General features: G+C 42.5%; 1 protein-coding gene and 1 long non-coding RNA gene across 4 annotated transcripts; both read left to right on the top strand.

The window, feature by feature from the left end:
- Positions 1 to 432: 432 nt before the first annotated feature.
- On the top strand, positions 433 to 8,078 carry RAE1 (ribonucleic acid export 1). 3 transcript variants are annotated; one of them, XM_015647742.2, is made up of 12 exons: positions 433 to 527; positions 993 to 1,089; positions 1,222 to 1,326; positions 1,916 to 2,008; positions 2,416 to 2,502; positions 2,933 to 3,019; positions 3,265 to 3,336; positions 3,834 to 3,941; positions 4,253 to 4,359; positions 4,463 to 4,538; positions 5,037 to 5,231; positions 6,733 to 8,078. In XM_015647742.2, exons 2-12 carry the CDS (start codon positions 1,000 to 1,002, stop codon positions 6,817 to 6,819), a joined length of 1,107 nt encoding a protein of 368 aa, XP_015503228.1. In that variant the 5' UTR covers positions 433 to 527; positions 993 to 999; the 3' UTR covers positions 6,820 to 8,078. The 3 variants fall into 3 exon arrangements, with proteins under 3 accessions (XP_015503228.1, XP_033374969.1, XP_015503229.1); XM_015647743.2 differs by lacking the exon at positions 433 to 527 and adding an exon at positions 637 to 836; XM_033519078.1 differs by lacking the exons at positions 433 to 527; positions 5,037 to 5,231 and adding an exon at positions 632 to 836.
- Positions 8,079 to 10,464: 2,386 nt separating this feature from the next.
- LOC107213370 lies at positions 10,465 to 19,131 on the top strand. Its single transcript, XR_004499934.1, has 2 exons — positions 10,465 to 11,125; positions 18,558 to 19,131. It is a non-coding gene; the product is annotated as an uncharacterized LOC107213370 (long non-coding RNA).
- Positions 19,132 to 19,261: the final 130 nt, after the last annotated feature.

The following is a 19,261-nucleotide window of genomic DNA, read 5'->3' as shown; positions in this document are numbered from 1 at the left end:
CTGAGGTGATTAAAGTGTACATTAATTTTTATGTGAGGGAGTCAGACTGTGTAGAAAATACGTCCAAAATTGATCTCCACAGTCATTAGCATGGATATTACAGACTATATTTTCAGTAGCTTTATTTAGTTGGGGATTTTTACGGCTGTTCCACCAGTATTAAACTTGAATAAAACATCATTTTTATTTACAGTACAGTAGCAGAGCAACAACAGGCACTGCAATCCCAGGGAATACAAGGCCGGTCCAGCAGCCGCTGTACCACAAGAAGCTTAGGCCACCTGGGGCTCAGGGACATCCCCAGAAAAACACAATTCGCGACTGCTCCCGCTGTTTAAGAAAGAAAACGGAATCTATTCCTGTTTCCGCCCCGCCGGGGCAGGGCCGGGCCGGAACCTCCCCACACGGCCCCGCCCGCCCAGGGCGCAGCCGCGGGCCCGCCCCGCGGCGCATGCGCAGGAGGTGCGGCCCGTCCCGCGCTCGCTGCCGGTCGCGTCACAGGTTCCGGGCCGAGCGGGCCCGCAGCGGTGCGTGAGGCGGCTCCGGCCCCGCGGCAGCGCCCGAGGGACCGTCACGGGTGTCGCCGTCCGGGAGAGGGAGCCCCGCGAAGCGGCGGCCTCGGGGGTGGGCGGAGACCCCGGGCTGGAGTGGTGCGCCGGAGGTGCAGCACCCCCGGCCGGGCTCGGGGTTGGGTTTCCCTTCGCGGCCTCGCTGCCGCAGCCCCGGGTGCCACTGAGGGGCACGGAGGGGTTGGCTTTGCCAGGACAGGGCCCGAAAGAGATCCGCGGCAGGGTGGGCAGCCGGCTGGTGTGGGGGATCCAACAGCCACGATAAAAGTAATTTTGTTTATTTATTTTATTTTACTGTGTTTTGTGTGGTATATTTATATATCTCTGGGTGCGTCCCAGGGGTGTCCTGGCGTGGTGGCTGCGGTGAGACGCCCCGGGTACACTTGAGGGCCTTGCAGGGCTCAGCCTTTCTCTCGTTCGCAGGGCAAGGATGAGTCTGTTCGGGTCAACGTCGGGGTTCGGTACCGGAGGTACCAGCATGTTTGGCAGCACGACAGCAGATAACCACAACCCCATGAAGGTACGTGTGTCAGCACCCTGTGCTGCTGTGTGTGTTAATTTGTCACAGCAGGACCTACAAACTTATTCTGTAAAAGTAATAAGAGCTGAGTTCACAGTTTTCAAAAGTTGTTCTGTCTCCTGTCCTTTATAGGATATTGAAGTAACATCTCCACCTGATGACAGTATATCTTGTTTAGCATTTAGTCCACCAACGCTGCCGGGTAATTTCCTCATTGCAGGATCATGGGCAAATGATGTAAGTATTCTCAGTTAGACATGCAGATGAATAAAGTGCCTAAATTGCAAAATGGGATCCAAAAAGCTTGTGCAGGGCACCTGAAAACCTAACTTGTTGAAGGATTGCAAAATTTATGTCTGGTACCAAGGCACTAAGTTTTACAGAAGTCGATAAATCATCCACTTTGACAGCACAAACCCAGGAAGATTTAGTTATTGATTAAGTTATCAGAACAGGTTTTTCTGGTTTGAAGGATGAGATCCCAGCTGGATCAGGCAGGGAGGAAGGAAAGATGAATATGGGCATGTTTTCTAACCGTTATGTTTTGCCCAGCTGAGGGTTAAGGGTTCTTCAGGACAGTGTGGTGAGGGGTACAGGTTTGCAAGGTACTCTTGAGGTGGAACTGAAGTTGTGGGGTTGAGTTTTGGCTCTGCAGGTGGAAGGAACATAAGTAGAATAAATAAGGTTTCACTAGTTCTGAAAACACCCTGACTTTGGTATTTTTAACCATACTTTTTGTTGGATAAACTAAGGCTGGGGTCTTCAAGACAAGTCTTTTCAAGTTCCTGTTAATATGGTTTATCTGCATTGGTTTCTCCTGTTACAGGTGCGCTGCTGGGAAGTTCAGGATAACGGACAGACCATTCCAAAGGCTCAGCAGATGCACACAGGGCCTGTACTAGATGCCTGCTGGAGTGATGTATGTTGTTATTTAACAACAAATGCTCATTTTTTTACCAAAAGTCTAAATAAATTGGTGTATGGTTTGCAGGCAGATGAGTGCCACATGTAGCTGCAGCCTGGGGTTATTGCATGTACTTAAATTGCTATTATTGTGTGCTAAGTGTATCCTAGTGGGATGGGCTGGCATGGATGTAAGAAGGCTAAAATGAGTTTAAAAGTTAGGAGTGTATTAAAAGCTAGATTAAACTAGTACTGTTTGTTCTTTATGACACAGTCATAAATAATTTTGCATTTGTTTCTTCTTCGTCTGACAATCCCTGTACATGTTACATTGATGTTACACTGTTACTAGAAAGAAAGTAAGACTTGACAGTTTTTCTTTAGAGGCAGTTAATCTCTTAGTTTTATTCTTGTTTTTTTTAGGATGGGAGTAAAGTATTTACTGCTTCCTGTGATAAAACTGCCAAAATGTGGGATCTCAACAGTAATCAAGCAATTCAGATTGCACAAGTAAGTAAAGCCCAAAGAACTAAATGGGTTTTTTTTATCTTTTTTTTTTTTTTTAAAGCTATCTTTCTAATTTTTATATGCAGTGAACTGCACCTGAACAGGTGATCAAAGGGATTTAAAAACCCTGTGTGCCCGTTTCCTCTGATTTACCTAAGAGAGCTCTTGTCACTACTGCAGTGATCTCACAAAGTCACCCTGCTGCATTACCAGGGAAAAAAATTTTAAAAAGTAATTCAGTTTACTTCACAAATACCAACGTTCTACTGCAATAATAACAGAATTACAATTTACATTCTCAAATTAGGAATTAGTGTCTGTTTGTAGAGTATGTAATTATGGTGACTAGATTTAGTTACCAGTTATAATTGAAGAAGAGTTAGTTTCATTAATGATTGCTTCTTGCACGTGCGTTTGTTCTTTCTTTCTTCAGCATGATGCTCCTGTGAAGACTATCCATTGGATTAAAGCACCAAATTACAGCTGTGTGATGACAGGAAGCTGGGATAAAACTTTGAAGGTATGATTTTTTTTTACCTGGACAAATGGATACAAAGTGTGCTAGTAATTTGTATATGAAAATATTTATGTGAAGTGAAAATATTTTATTATGCTCTAAGAATTAATGGAATAGCCTCACTTCATAGAGAGTTGCACTATTCTGACTATAACTAGAATTAAACAGTTACATTTTCTCTTCTGCAGTAATTTTAAGTGTATCCTGAGCTCTAAGTGTAAGTTTGTTTATTTCTCTGTTCCCATCAGTTCTGGGATACCCGTTCACCAACTCCCATGATGACACTGCAGCTCCCTGAAAGATGCTACTGTGCAGATGTGGTAAGTCAGGATATGTGGTAAACTGGTGCCAGCTGGATAACTAGGAGTAGGAATAAGTTTTGGGGCCTTCTGTAGGACAGGACTTGAATGCTGTTAGTTTTTGATGTCTGTGTGATTGTAGTACTAGAATATAATCTGATCTTCTTGATCAGGCCCTGGAAAATAGGGATTTTCATCATACAAAACACACTTGGTGTCCTTTAACATCACAAAAATCAGCATGAGGACTGAGCTACCCTTAGTTCTGGACAACTTTGTAAACCACTATTGCACTTCACACTAGAGGAATCAGCTCATAATTTGAAGATCTTTGTTGTGTTTAATTTCTCAGTGGCAGGGAAAAACTGACTTGTGTTTGAAGATATATGAATAAATTAACTTTTTTCTTCATCTGCTTCCTATTTCCCTCCCTCTCAATCCTTTAAGTTCTTCAGGGTGTTCTGCCATGCAGTTGACACAAGTGTCTCTCTTACAACCTGTTTTACAACCTTATCCAGGTTCACCCTATGGCAGCTGTGGCCACTGCAGAAAGGGGATTGATAGTTTATCAGCTAGAGAACCAACCTTCTGAATTTAGAAGAATAGAATCTCCTCTGAAACACCAGGTAAATAATAATATTTGTATTTATACAGATCATTGAAATTCTGGGCTTGACATTTTTTGTAAAAACATGCAGTGTTTCAAAACCAAGTTATCTTAGCATGGCAGTGACTGGATTTACCATTGATCTGCTGCTGATCTTCGCAAGGATTTAGAAATTTAAATACTGTTGCCCAAATTCTCAACAGAATTTGAGCTACCTCTTGACCTTGCTAGTGGTTTTGCTTTACTTTTGCATTGATGACTTTGAACTTTTGTGTCCCTGTGGAAAAGATGTCTCTTTCTAAAACTCCTTTGTATCTTTCTCAAATTCAGCATCGCTGTGTTGCTATTTTCAAAGACAAAGTGAACAAACCAACAGGATTTGCCCTTGGAAGTATTGAAGGCAGAGTAGCTATTCATTATATCAACCCCCCAAACCCGTAAGTATTCAATGATAAAACATCCTCTCTTTATTTCTCAGTTCACAGTGATGAAAATAAAAAGCCCTTTTTTCTTTTTTTTTTTAAATTTTTTAATTTTCAGTGCAAAAGATAATTTCACTTTTAAATGTCATCGCTCCAATGGAACAAACACATCAGCACCTCAGGACATCTATGCTGTGAGTATCCAACATATACACACTGTACACTCCTAATGCAAAATTGGCTCTGATTTGTTTATTCTCCTTGAGCTTTCATCTTGCCTGACGCTGTCTTAGACACTCTTAAAGACCTGTCATAGTCATTCTTTAAAAGAAAAGACAAATTTTTATACTTCCAATAAAACAAGCACTAGATCAGCCTTTCATTGAATCTGCTTGTCAACAAGTAGAGTTGATGCTTGTTAATATTGCAGGTACTGAAACAATAGTTGTGTAATGACATTATACATTGAAATATTAGATACTAGGCCAAAAAGATGGGGATTTTATTGTTGCTTTTGTGGTTTTTCTTTGGTTGTTTTTGGGGTTTCTTTCTCAAAAAATATTAAAAAATTAAGAGCCATATCTAGCTGAAATTTAGTGTACTTACTCTTGTAGACTTCAGCACATCTTCTGTGAGTGTTGCCATCACCTGCTATGTGTGTGTTTGACATGGTGTTCTGGATGGTTCTGCAGGTTAATGGGATTGCATTCCACCCTGTCCATGGTACTCTGGCCACAGTAGGGTCTGATGGGAGGTTCAGCTTTTGGGATAAAGATGCACGGACAAAGCTAAAAACCTCAGAGCAGCTGGACCAGCCAATATCTGCCTGTTGTTTCAACCACAATGGCAATATATTTGCTTATGCTTCCAGCTATGATTGGTCAAAGGTAAGAAGGATTTAGACTCATGTTCATACTTTCAGTTGACAGCTTAGACTCTTCTTCTGAGGCTTTTGCTGTTTTTTCGTAACACATTTCCCATAAGGTGAATCTTTCTGACTTCTAAGAGAGCTTATCGTGGCCATTTTGGCTACCTGATGAAGTTGAACATTGAAGCTGTGAGTTTGTGGTGATTCAGCTGGACAAGATAGCTAAACGATGCTGGTTTACAAATGTGGATGAGCAAAATGTAAATCCTCTGATTCAGAGGTTGCTATGGTTGCTCACACACTTTGTGCCGTGGGCAGTGTCACAGGGCAGTGTGGCACCCTAACAGCTTCCCACAGAGCTTGTGAAATGCACATCTCTGCTGCTTGTGCAGGGAAGAAAGCTGTGACTGTGATTATAAACACTCATCCCAGTGTTTGAATGCTCTGTATTAACTTTTCACTGCCACTTGGTGAGGCTTTTGATGGTGCTTATTTATGCATTTCTCTTCCACACTTAACAATACAGATGCAGCAGAACCACAGCAAGCCATAATCTGTGGAAAATCAATACTTCCTAATAGCTTGAGGGAGGGCAGCAAGCTTGAAATTTCTAACCAATTTTCATGGTGCTTGGTGGATAACGTTCCTTGTGGTTTTGAGTGAAATGAATGCAGAAATCACATAGATTAACTCAGTTGCATGCCACAGAGAGCTACATTTTAATTCACTGCAAAGTATTTAGTCCTCTGCCCACATTAAAATATTTGTTGGTGCCAGGGCAGATGAATTCTTCAGTTCTGATGCTTGGGTAGACTGCAGTGGCACCTTTCAGATCTGTAAACCACTATTAAGTAGTAAAATCAGTTGGTGCTAAGTACTAACCTTCCTTTCCAGAACCATTTCTTGTCCATAGCGTTGGTAATTTCCAACCAGCATGTTGGACTTCAGGAGCTTCATTAGTGTTTACCAAATTAATACCCAAGTATCCAAATCAGGGAGAGTCATGTGTATGCAAATGATATGCAAAACAGGACATTTGCATCTGCAACTGGGGAACAGAAAACTCCACAGTTGCCTGTAGAATTTGGGTTTCACTTTGAAAAAATGTGACTCTATGTCATTTAAAAGATAGGAAATATAAAGTGAATCTGGGTGGCCATTAAAGGTTTAGTTTTTTCTCTGCCTTGAATGACATTTAAAAGAAATCATATTGAGTTCTTTTAGGCTGCATCTCTAAAGTAGAACTTAGAGATATGTGATTATATTTTTAATTAAAAATATTTTATACTTAAAAAATGGATAAAAGTCTCTTAAATTTTACTTTATATGTACAGTTCTTGTAATTGCTTGTTCAAGTCAGCTGTTTCTAATTCACCAATGTGGTCCAATATCTGGTCATAAAGGCTTTAAGATTAAATCTTAATAAACCAAACTAATGGAATAGTCATATTCTTACATTTTAAATAATGCTGGTATTTTTTCCTTTGAAGACAGTAAATGTAGATTATTTTTGTCTCTAGGGTCATGAATTCTATAATCCACAGAAGAAAAACTACATTTTTCTGCGAAATGCAGCAGAAGAGCTGAAGCCCAGGAATAAGAAGTAGTGAGTCTGACTCGAGCTCCTCTACTTGTTCTGCCCTTCCTGCCTCTGCTCTTCTGCCATTTGTGCCCTGTTGCACCATGGTTCAGTCAACTTTGGATCACAAACATTTAGCAGGAACTGTAGAAATTACACTAAATGTGTTCTGACTTGCTGGAGAACATTTTCCAAATTGGATACTCTGATGTGTATAAGAAAGAGAGGCTCCTATTGACATGACTTAACCACTCTCTGTTCCACAGCAATAAGGAAATTGCAGCAAAATCGACATCTGGGGTAGATATTCCTGCTTTGCAGTGCAACCATTTGTATCTCTGGATTTATTTTGTTATTTTTACATTAAAATGTGTTAATTATAATAGCTCTGGAGAAGTTGTATAAATACTGTATTTTTTGTAAGTACTTGGAGAGTCACCAGTAATTCTTCTCAAAGGAGGCTTGTTTTTTTCTTATTAATAATTCAGGGGTTCTTTCATTGCTTTCTGGTTTTTGAAATGGAAGCATTATCTGCTGTATGCCAGGAAGAAATGCCTTGCAGATAGTTTTCCCTCCTTTTTTAGATGTCTGGGAAGGTATGTAAGGGGCCAAGAGCAGTGACACAAACTCAAGGCGGAAGATGGGCCCAGTGCAAACTTGAGATTTTTCTGACAGTCCTGCAGTGACCATGACTTCTGAGCAAACTGCTTTTTCTAGTTCAAAGGAAAAATTGCAGTGGTGCCAAGTGGTGAAACAGCTCAGAGTTCAGGAACATCAGCAAACCTTTAAAGGTTTTATTCATGACCAAACCAATTTGTGCAGAATCCTTTTGACCTAAACTTCTTTGAAGCTGACACCTTTTAGGGTTTTAAGTTGAGTATTTTACATCTCTCTTAACATGGTTTTGTCATGTAACAGGGTGTTCAGGACTGAAGAAAATACTCATTTTTGTATTAATCAGAAAGTAGTGCTGGGGAGCTTCATCCTGATCAAAAATGCTGTGAAACAAAATGAGTGGGTCTCTTTCTGACTTGAATCTACCACTGTTTACTTTTAACTAGCCAGTTGTATACATGCCAAAGTTTTCTTTTTGGAAGTGAATGCTTATTATTCCTGTCTAACTCTTGATTGTTTGATAATGATTGAATAAAAAGGGGATGGGGGGAGCATGTATAGAATTACATGGCATATTGTACAAGTTCTCTGTAAAACTGTTATGGTTTAATGCTGGTGGTTACGGATTCATGCTACATTTCAAATAAAATTTTTACTAAATGCTTTTTTATATTCAGAAGTTCCGTTACAATAATGTGGGCAAGGCAATGTGCTTCACATTTGAAAGCAGCTTCTTGGCCTTTCACTGGAATTCAGGGACATTTGCTGAAAAGTCAGGTCCTTTTCCTTCAGTTGCTTGAGCTGACAATCCAATGCGTTTTCCAGCTTCTATTCCACTAGGAATGATTCCTGTGTGTTTGCCTCAAAGAACTGGGAGAACTGTGAAAGGTATTTTGTTTTGTGAGATGAATCAAGTTCAAGCAGCCAAACACCTGACAGTGTGAGTACAAATGAATCAGATTCTTCAAACTCTCTGCAGCCCACTGTCTTTTCACTGCAGACTCCTCTTCCCTGTGTTTATCAGTTTTTCCTGGATGGCTATTTCTTGTTTGGTATAGAGGAAAATCCTTTAAATACGCTCTGCTTTGTTGAGGGGTTATCTTTTATATTTCTCAACAGAAGTTGGTTTTTTTTTTCCTGCTACTTCTATGTTTTGCATAGTTTTAGATTTCACATTCATGCACAATTTGTTTTCGTTAAGGTAGGAAAGAGTTCTCAGGACTTGTATCAGTAGCCGGTCATTTGCTCAAACATTTCTTTGGTTTGTCTTGATTTTTTTCCCTAAGGTTGTGATTGTTATGCAGCAATCTTTGGTTGTTAACACATTTTTCCAGACTTCCCAGTTAGCTGAATGCCACCAAGCAACTGCAGGCTCAAGATTAGGTGTATGTGATCACTGAAGTGTGCAGAACTCCCACTGTGTAAACAGGGAAGAATGGAATGTGTCATTGTTTCTTGCTGTAAAAAAATCCCATTTTGTTTAAATACCTAACAATGTGAATGAATGAGAGAAAATAGATGAGTTCAGCAGGTACATTCCTCTGGATCCAGTGGAGCTGCACCTACTTCAGCAGCCACTGAGGCCAGCACTGGTGAGTCTTGTTTCATAACACATTATATGTTAATATGTTGAGTACTTACTCTGCTAGACTGAATTTCTTTGTCAGTGAGGCTTCAGAATTATTTAGTCATCACTTGCTACTTGTTCAGACTAATTTTAGAAGGACATAGTTTCCATGATGTTGCTGTGCACATTAGATGTGTTCAGCTGGGAGGAGAGTCAGGCTTTGAACTGAATTGTTTTCCATTACCCAAGTTAAGAGAACACATTGGCAATTTGCTCTTCCCTGAAACTATTGTGAGGTTCTGTTGTAAAGTACACACAGCTCTATCCCTTCAAGCATCAAAAATGAGAGTTTATTCACACCCTTTAAAGTGTTAGTGCATTTCTGGAAATGTATTAACTTGCTATTCTATGGCAGTTACCTGTCCAAAAAATCTGAGTGAAAAAGGTAAGATTCTAACATGCACCCAAAGCTAACCATAGGAATGCTTGATTTATAAAATAACTTTAGTTTTCTGAAAGTTTGCTGATGATGTGTTTTATTGCAGGAAAATAATCTTTGGCGTAAAGAGCAGCCCAGTTAAAAGAGCATTTTACAGCATTTTCAGATGAGTTTCCTGCTGCTGCTCTCACGTGTCAGGGGTTTTGCACATTGGTTTAATGAAATGTATTTCAGAAAACTAAATAATTGGCAAAGTTTGTCTGCTAAAGCCTTTCACAGATGAAACACGACATGTTTGCACAATGGCAGGCAGGCAGAGTATTGATTTACCATCTGCCACAGGAAATGCAATCCTGAATTGGTGAGTACTCTGGTTTAGCTCCTAGGCCAGAAAAACTGGTCACTGAGTTGTGCAGAGAGGTGTGGATTTGAGATGGAGGTGGGACTAGGTGTACATGGAATATTTCAATGAAGCTATTGCTTTGGCCTGGCTCAGTTTAATGGGGAAGAGGTGCTGTTTGCAGAGGAGGTGTCTGGGCAGCTGCCCACGATAAGGAATTGTGTAAGGTCACTGTCACAAGGTTTTACACTATCTGGCCTTTGAAATGATAGAAGCCACTGATTTCCAATTCGTTTGCTTTTCACAGAGATGAACCTTAACCAGAGTTAAATGAAATGGCTGCTAATTTTTAAGTCTCCAGATTGGCTAAGTGCCATTTGCAGTCATTTGTGTAAGACTGATTTATTTCAAAAAACCGGTGCAGATTCACCGTGTAAAGCATTTCCCCTGGGTTATTCAGCTTCACCTGCCAGGTGATGATCATCATCTGGAGCTGCAGCACACCATAACGACTGGAACAGATCCAGAACAGGAACAATTCCCCAGTAAGTTTGTGTGCTGCAGGATGCACAGGATGCTGCGGTTTGAAGCTGCTGCTGTAACGCTGCTGTGGTGCCAGGCGATGGCAGTGCTGATGGCTCCCGAGCACAGCTTTCCCTGCACGCCTGGGGCTCTGCACAGAGCTCCGGTGCTGCTGGAATACAAGGTACGGTTATTTGTAAAAGCAAGTTATCCCAAAATACTCAGAAGAAGATGGAAATCATTTCTATTATTGAGTTTTTCAGGCATGTACCTGGTATCCATAAACATAAAGCAAGATTTTAGAGCTTGTTTTTAACTATGCAATTCTCTTTTAGCTGCTCAGAGAAACATCTGACCAAGCAGGTCATGTATTTGTTCCCCTTCTCTCACTATCAGGCCCTGAAGATCCTCTGAACCAAGTCACCCAAGCATGTTTCTTGATACACTAAACCATGTATTAAGATCCTCAGGCCTGCAGAAGGTCCAGGTTATTAAGAAATTATAAATTCTGTATTGTGCTATTTACAGATTGTACCATATTGATGCTACTTGTAGAAATCATGTGCCATACTAATCATAAATTCTGTGCTATGCTAATCAGAATATCCTGCTGAGAAAACCTTGATTGTAACTAGAGTTTAGGGCTGTCCTTATTCTGCCTAAAAGAACCCATCTGTCCCCTTAGTGTCAAGTGTAACCGGTGTAATTCAAAAGGAAAAATCCCAGTAATATTTGCACTGACAGACTGTTGTCTTTGCACACCCCAGGCTGTGAGTTGGAGTTGGTACAACTGTTATTTCATCCTGCAGCTGGAGTTCAGACAGCTGGAAGCCATCTATTTGCATTTCCAGGTAAGTTTAGGTTTATATACAGCAGGGCAGGGCCTATCCTGCTCTCAGCAACAGGAAAGCCATTCCATGAGAGGAAACTGCTGCTGTTCTTCCCTTGCCCAGTCAGATAAACGGAGCAGCAGCAGCTGGCTGTGGTGTTTTCAGCAGACATGCTGGGATTGCCACTGTGTTCTTGTGCATGTGGAGCAGCCTGTGCTCCCAAGAGTCTGCAGCAGGGAACGAGCCTTGAGAGCAGAGCTCTGGAGTGGCACACTGGAACATCAGCTACAAGCAGGGTGAGCTGAGAGTGGCAGTGACTGCACAGCCCCAGGCAGATGCAGAACAAGGGGGGTCAGGCTGGTGCCAGTTTGATCTTGCTCCTTCCTCGGGGGCAAAGCAAACTTCCAGGTGTTTGCACCATTTACCTGTTTCTGAAATGGGGATGGTGCTACACTTGGCCAAAGCAATTCACATTTTTGGTTGTAAGGTAATGTGAGACTGAGACAGCACCACAAAGGGGACCATGTGGACACTTGTGCACGGACAGAATAATTCCAAATGTTTGTGTTGCATCAGTTCTGCAAATGCTTTTTGTTACAGTGCATAAAAGATACAATACCAGCATTAGCTTTGTAAAGAGAGACCGTTTTCTTCTGTTGACTAATTATCCAGTGAATATATGCAGTTTGAGGGGACACTTCAATAATTTAGCAGGCATGTGCCAGGTAATATAGGAGCTTTTGTCTTACTGGTGGCACAGATCTTGAATTGTGTGTAACTCAATCGCTGGCTTTATGTATTCAAGGAAGTCTTTGGTATAGCTCCTGTATCAAGTGCCACTGAAAAGGAGGCCTAGATAAGAGATTAAAGTAATGCTCTTCCCTGGGCATAGGGAAAGTTTACCCTTTGCTGTCCAGAGTGTCTTTTGCAGGCAGGAACTGCTTTATATGTGAGGGGTGTGGATATGCTGAGATCCAGCAATGAGTTTATTGTAGGAACAGAAAAATGCTGCAAACTGCATGTTAAATACTCAGGTCAGCTAAGCCTGTCCTTGGGGGTGTATTAACAAATGCTTTGCAGTTTGATAGGAAATGCTTTCTGTCATTAATGTTTTTTAAATGCAGATTATTGATTTGCTGGACAGGACAAGGAGAGGGATAATGTTCAATTCCTGGGAACACTCTAAAATAAAACTGGAGTAATGGATTTTCTTCAACCCTTCCCAAGGTACTTCCTCACAACTGTGCCATCTTCCAGAAAGCTGGAAGCTCAAATGTTCTTTTCTGACCCACTGCAAACTGGTTCAATCACCTCCTTTTCCTTGCCTATAAAATACATCTCACTACTGATCTACAGCAAAGGGAGATCCATTTTGTTTAGAATATGCCACGATTAATGCACTCAGTAACAGGCAGAGATAATGCAGTGGCTCAAACTATTCTCAAATGACTAAATTGGAGTTCAAATACAATCTTTGCAACCTTTTCTTCTTTGGAAGGACAGCTGTCTGCCATGCTCCTGCTGTAACAGTGGGATTTATATGGAGTCAGGTGTCACTTAGTGACAGGTAATTGTTTTCTGCAGATACCTGACTCTTTTCCTTGGAGGTCTCCCTTTCCTAAGTAATGTTCATTTCTACTCTGCAGCAGCAGGGTTTCAGACAGCAGTTGGTTGTTTAGGCATTAATGTTTAATTTATGGAACAGTATCTATATAATTGTAAAGAATAACGTCTAAATTTGTGGAACATTGTCAGACTTCAAACACGAGTATGTAGCATTTCAGAAACGCTTTCACTGGGCTGAAACAGCTTTTCAAAAAACCACAGAAAGATGGTAAATGTCTATTTAAAGAGAACAGCTTAGCAAAACCTTGTCATTGAACCCTTCCAGCTTTTGTTCAGCCATTGGCTGCGTGATGCAGCTGGAGTCATTCTGCAGTGCTGACCTGTGTTTGTCACAATGGCTGAGCTCATCCAGCTCATCATCTGAGCCCCTCTCTTTGGTGGCCCTGCAAACAGCAGCAGGGAGATGAGAGAGAGGATTATTAAACTCTGGAAACTATTCTGCATGTGGCTTGGCCCAGGGTAACATTTCCCACTAGTGACCTACTTGCTACTACCTTGCTCTTAACATCCTTAAGGATGGTGCTGTCCCAGCCACACCTTTGGTAAGGAAACAGCAGAGTGGTTTTTTCTCCTTGTAGGCTGATAAAAATGTCCTTTGAGGTAAGACTGGCCCTGGCACCCCTGGGCTGGCAAAAGGAAAACCATAGTCCAAGCAGCAGAATGGATTTCCTGATTTAGTACTGATCCATGCACTTCATATGAGCTTGACTTCAAAATACAGATCAGCTGACTTGCCAGCCTTTGTGTCCTCCTGAGAATGCATGTAAAACCTGCCCTCTTGTCTTGCACCTTTCTCTGTGTGCTTCCCCACTAACTAGAGGCATGATGGGCACTAATTGGACCATAAGATTTAGCAGACAGTGGCCTGCCTTTGTTTCACTTGCCCTGTTCAGCTGATGTCACTGTCCTGTGGCAATGTTGGGGACAGAGTGTTGCTGGTGACTGTCAAGCTGTTGATGGCTTTTCCTCATCAGGAATCGCTGCTCCAGCAGGTTGGATGTGGATGTTGGACTGTCAGGAGCCGGGTGGCATTGCCCAAGAGAGCTTTGACCCCTCCAGTCAGTGATTGTGCTGCCCTGCTTGGGCACCCTCATAACTGATTCTTTTTGGAAAAAGCCCATTTTGGACTTTTTGATACCATGTAGAAGCTGGGATCATCCTGCCCAGATTTCAGTGCAGGTAACTCTGTTTTTCTTTTTAAATACCTTTCCAGACTCCATGGATAAAGCTTCTGTATCCAGTGCTGGTATGTTGGTTTGTTGTCTTGACATTCCATTTGTGTTTATATCCTGTTCAGAGCCACTGCAACGAACCTTTGCTGCCCTGTGTTTAAATAGAGTGGACATGGTAACTAGAAGGCTCTAGGAGTTTCAAACAAAACCTTTAAGGAAGGTTAACTGCCATGCTAATATTTTTTTCTTTTTGTGTATGTTCTTCTGCACCTGGCCAGGTTCATTGTGGGTGTTAAATACCTTCTAAAAGTATCACACCTGAAAAGTGATATCAGAGTAGATGGATTATTTATCTCATTGGATGTTGTGTGACAGAAGAGTCTGGATTGGTGAGGACTAAAATACAGCAACCTGGAGAAAAGGACCAAGGGGGGGATCCATGGCTGAGACCTGGGTGTGCTCACGTGTGGGAAGGGGGATAGAAATTGGGTCTGCCCCAATGCTCTGGATGTGTTCCAGCTCTGGGCTCACTTGTCTTTTGCTGTTAAGAATATCTGTTGTGTCCATACAGCTGTGCTCTGCATCCCAGAGCTGAGACATCTTGTTTAATGTTCTTCTGTGTCCTGACTATTCCCTGGTTGGAGAGGGTGGACAGTTCCTGCTCAGTTTGTGCTACCAGTGTCACGTGCACTCCCATGAAAAGGTCATGAGATGTGGCCCTGGCAGCTTTGGCAGAGATTGTTAGAAGCCTTCTGGCGTTTTCTTTTTTTGAATCAGAAAATACCACTTAGTTTTAACATAACTCCACAAATATTTGGAAAAACAAAATTATTAGTGCCATTTCAAAAGGCTTTACTTTTTCTTCTTCCTTCTTTTAAAGAACATTAAATAACTTCTTGTCCATTTTAAAATGTAGTTTTATGGTTTTCAGACTTCGAAAGAATGAAGTTACAATTAATATTTTCCCAAAGTACAACATAAAATTGAAATAGCAAAAATATTTGTTTAACTATTTTGAGACGTAGTTTGCATGTTTGACTCAAATGGAATGTTTTTTTCTAAAAAGCTTTTTGAGGGAGGAAAACCCTTTTGATAATTAAATCTCAGCCTGAGAGAGAGAGGACAATATTTCCATTAAAGAGAGGCAGAGTTTCTGTGCAGGAATTCAGGGAAGGAACAGTATCTTCATTGGAGGTTGTGTTTAGCAGGTGAAAAGTGGTTTCATCTCCTTATCCTTCTGTCCCTTTTCCCTGTGCCCTGCCTTGCAGATTTGGGGATACCTGAGCCAGTTCCTGAAGAGACTCTCCCTCCATGACATCACCAAAGGCAAACTTGAAGAAATGGGCAGTATTTTGGCCTATATATGTAATATTCTGCTGAGATGTAGATGGTGTCATAGCAGGAAAATGTTTTCTGGATCTGTCTTACAGCTCCTGTTCCCCAGTGCTTACTGCCAGTGGAGGAGCTGTGGTAGAAAATCTGGAGAGAAACTTCTGTCCCAGAAACCACCATGAGCTGTGTGCTTTGTCCTGTTCCTTTTCTGCTTCTAACCCTTCATCATCCCTTTCCTGCCTTCTATGAAGTAAAGAAGAAACTAAGATCAGCTAGTGAAGGATTTCCTGGATTTGTTGCATAATTTAGTTGCAATATGAACATCTGCACTCTTCATTAGTCATTCACTAAGAGGTCAAACAGAGATCATCCCCGAGGTGACAGGAAAGGCAAGGGTTACCACTGCTCCAGGCCAAGACATTACAATACTGATGATGACAAAACTATTTGGCAGGGTTGCCAACAATGCCAAAAAACAAGCCACCATCCTAATCAAGGGCAGTATTTTGATTGTTCAGAAAGCCAGCCCAGCTCCCTGCTGTCACACTGTGACAATCCCCAGCCCAGTGTCATTCCAGCTCCCCAGAGTGCTCTGCCAGCACTGGGAGAGTCTGTACACACAGCTCCCAGGAGCTGTACCTGGATAAACAGTGAACTGGAGATGGTGGAGGAGAAATTCCCCAAGGGCAGAGTAAAAAGCATCAAGAAATGGAGGTGTGACCACTCAGGGTGGCTGCAGCACTGAAGGGACACCACTGAAACAGCTTTCCTTGCTCACCTGATGCTTCCTGGTCCCAAACAGGTGCTTCACCCTCCCCCTGCCACACGTGACTGGCACAAGGGCATGTGGAAGGGAAAGTGCCAGGCTGTGCTCTGAGAAACTCCTGGGAAACACTGATGCTGGCACAAAGAGCAAAGCACAAGATTCCTGAATATTAGACATTGTCCCTGCTGGCAGTTGCAGAGATATGAGCAATGTGATGGCACAATTTCCCTGGCCATACTTAATGCCTTGATTTTCATCTAGACTTACATCCAAAGCTTGCAGTGCACTTCCTGTGGCAAGATCCTCCAAGCAGTTATGAGCTCTGCAATGTCTCCTCCAAGCCTCTTCTTCTTCAGGAATCTTGTTTGCAATTACCATGATTCTGTTTGTCCTTTGTCATGGCACAGATACGCAATTTTTGTTTTGTGAAGGGATATCAAATGGGAGGGCAGGAAAGTTTGAGGAAGTAGAGTTAGATTTTTAATGACATTTGCTTTAGAAAGGAAAGCACTCTAACATGTGCTTGTGGTCCAGAAGAATTGAGTGAGGAATCCGATTTGTTGTTCTCTCAGTCCCAGAGTTACCAATATCCATACCTATATATATATATATATTTTTAATGCAGGTTGCTGTAACATTAAGCCAGATCACTCTAGATGCCCACTAGAGCTGATGGTCTGCTGGTGTGTAACCAGTGTAGCCAGCAAAAGGAAACAGAGTTCACTCAGCATCCCCAGTTCTGGAATATTCAGAAGAGGAAATAGTCCTGTTGGAAGATTCCCACAGAAACCAAAGCCAAAAGGCAGCCCTGATTGGGAACCTCCTCTGCTCAATTATTTTGTTACAAGTGGCCCAAAGAAGAATGATTTTCATTCTTCAATTCTTGTTGCAGCAGCAGCTCTGGATTAAGCAGTGGTTATGGTGTGCTCAGGGCACCAACCCAGAAAATCTGACACAGAGGGCCCAGATGCAGAATTTCCTGCAATAACCTAAACCAAATGCCACTGAGTGCAGCTCTCCTCAAGATCTCCCCGTTCACAGCCTCGCTGGTGGCCAGCATCCAGACTGAGCATTAGTAAAACCAACAAACCAAACAGTTCCCACAGTAAGTCCCTTGCTCTCCAGTTAACTTATTTAGCTGTGGAGCTTCTAAGGGGGATGTTTCATCTGCTGTTGTTGCAATAAGCGGGTATCCATGGCAAAACCCAAGGGTGCTGCCCTACAGCAATGAAGTCTTGGCTAAGCAGCAGCAGGAACTGAAAAAGGTCAGAGCTCCACAGTAGCTCTGCTCCATTTTAAAAATAAAGCCCATCAGTTTGCTAAGAAGTGAGGCAGGTTCTTCTTGGCTTGCAGATTAGACCTGGGGTGTCTCAAATCAGTTTTCCCAAAGACACTGGGGGAGGAAAGGAAAGGGCTCAGACAAGTCTACAAGGAGAGCATCACAGAGCTTCACTGCCAAGGGAGGGACAACAGCAGAAGGGACTTTGGGGCTTTGCAGAGGCCAAGGAACAGGGAGCATTTCCCCTGCTGCTCTTTCCCCACCTCTGTCCTGTTCTTGTGCTCCCAAAGGTATAACTTCCTGCTATCATTTGTTTTTCATCCTTTAGGCAGGTTCTGTACCTGGATAACCTTGCACTGCCACCTTCTCTAGATCACCAAACCACTGCACACTGGTTTGGTGATCTGCAGCTGTTCCATTCCACCTCTTGGATAATGCTGCTGAAGTCCACCAGAAGGAGCCTTTGTGTATCAATTTTGCATAAGCCTCGAGGAATGTATTAACATTTAAGTAAAAACCCAGTGAGTCCTCTTAACTGTGTTGAATTACCATAAAATTAATCTTCCCAATCTGAATGAGAATAGGATGCTCTGGATTTGCAATACAAATCCTGTACATTAAGGGTATGGATGGTTGTACACCCACTGCCAAAGATGACTTTCCTCCCAGCCTCCTCATTGACTGACCTGTGTAGTTTTATTTCATAATAACTACAAAGGACTTAATGCACCCCTACAATAGTTTATATCAGGTCTGTGTTCTCCTTGCTTGCAGTCTGCTCTTAGGTTTGTGCTGAGAAATATCCTGCCTTCCCCAAAGCAGCTTTGTACTTTGAGATATGCCTGTCTTTGCAGGAGTTATCTGTGGCCAGAGAAAGTTGAAATATGTACTCCTCAGGTACTCTTATTGTTGCAGTAAACTGGCTCTGCCATGCTCCTGCAGCTTTGATCTGATGGTTGGATTTCATCTGTAGGTGTTTTGAGGAGGATGAGTGCTTTCCACAAGAATGAGGCAGAAAAAATAAAAGCAAATTAATTAACTTCCATGAAGTTATCCTTACTCACTTTCTCTTCCCCTTCCTGCTGTGTTTGTGGTAACAGCTCATTAGAGCCTGTGTTTGCAATAGCTGCACTATTGAAATCTCTCAGGAGATTTCATTTCCCGTCCTGCTTTCCAGGATGTGGCAGAACCGAGGCCGCCTCCCCCAGCCACACCAGCGGTACCGGGGGGTTTGCAGGCAGGTTTAGCCTTAACTCCTTTCTTGCTCTGTTCTGCCAGTAAGAGAACTCCAGTTCCTGCCTCAAGGGAAGAAGAGGAGCTGGGATTTCTCCTTTGAGAGATGTGGAGCTCATGTTTGAAGAAGAAAAAAGCCTGTGCTGCTTTTCCCCCCCTGCTCAGCATAAGCATGGAGAACAGAGATGCTGCTGGTCTCTCTGGAGAACTTTGCCAGCCCTGCCTGCCCTGCAGAGGAGCCGGAGTCTGGATGATTTGAATCTCTGCCATCATTTGGAGCAGAATGAAGCTCTGTAAAAGGACAGTGACTGAATGCCAACTGGGCTGTCATTAGCTCGGGCAGCGCAGGAAGCAGCTGATGTGCAGTTTGTGGTGGAAGTCATGCAGACAGAAGGGGTGACTCAGGGGTGGAGAGGCCCCAGCCCTGGCTGCAGTCCGACCACAAAGGTGTATCCCAGGCTTGCTCTTCGGATGGACCAGGGACTCCTGCTGGCTTCACAAGACACAAAGGCCCCAAGGACCATCCATTTGCAGAAGGCTGTCCATCTTGCAGTGATGCTGGGTGCTGCTGGCCCAGCTCCATCTTTCTTCCACAGTAATAAAAGGAAATGTGCCCTAATCTTGACGTCTGGTGCTTCAGAAGTAAAAAGCTTAATGGCTTTCCTTGGCTTTTTTTTTTTTCTCTCTCTCTTTTATGAAGCATAGGGTGTTTAGAACTATGGAAGCAGTGCAAGAAAAATATTAATGAA

Source organism: Parus major, chromosome 20, assembly GCF_001522545.3.
Source record: "Parus major isolate Abel chromosome 20, Parus_major1.1, whole genome shotgun sequence".
Taxonomy (NCBI): domain Eukaryota; kingdom Metazoa; phylum Chordata; class Aves; order Passeriformes; family Paridae; genus Parus; species Parus major.
The sequence above is the reverse complement of the archived record's forward strand: the minus strand, read 5'-3'. Positions and strand labels throughout refer to the sequence as shown.

Coding starts and splice junctions, on each gene's coding strand:
- RAE1 (XM_015647742.2), top strand. CDS start 1,000: ATGAGTCTGTTCGGGTCAACGTCGGGGTTCGGTACCGGAGGTACCAGC. Junction 3,020..3,264: donor GCTGGGATAAAACTTTGAAG/GTATGATTTTTT, acceptor TGTTCCCATCAG/TTCTGGGATACCCGTTCACC. Junction 4,360..4,462: donor TATATCAACCCCCCAAACCC/GTAAGTATTCAA, acceptor TTTAATTTTCAG/TGCAAAAGATAATTTCACTT.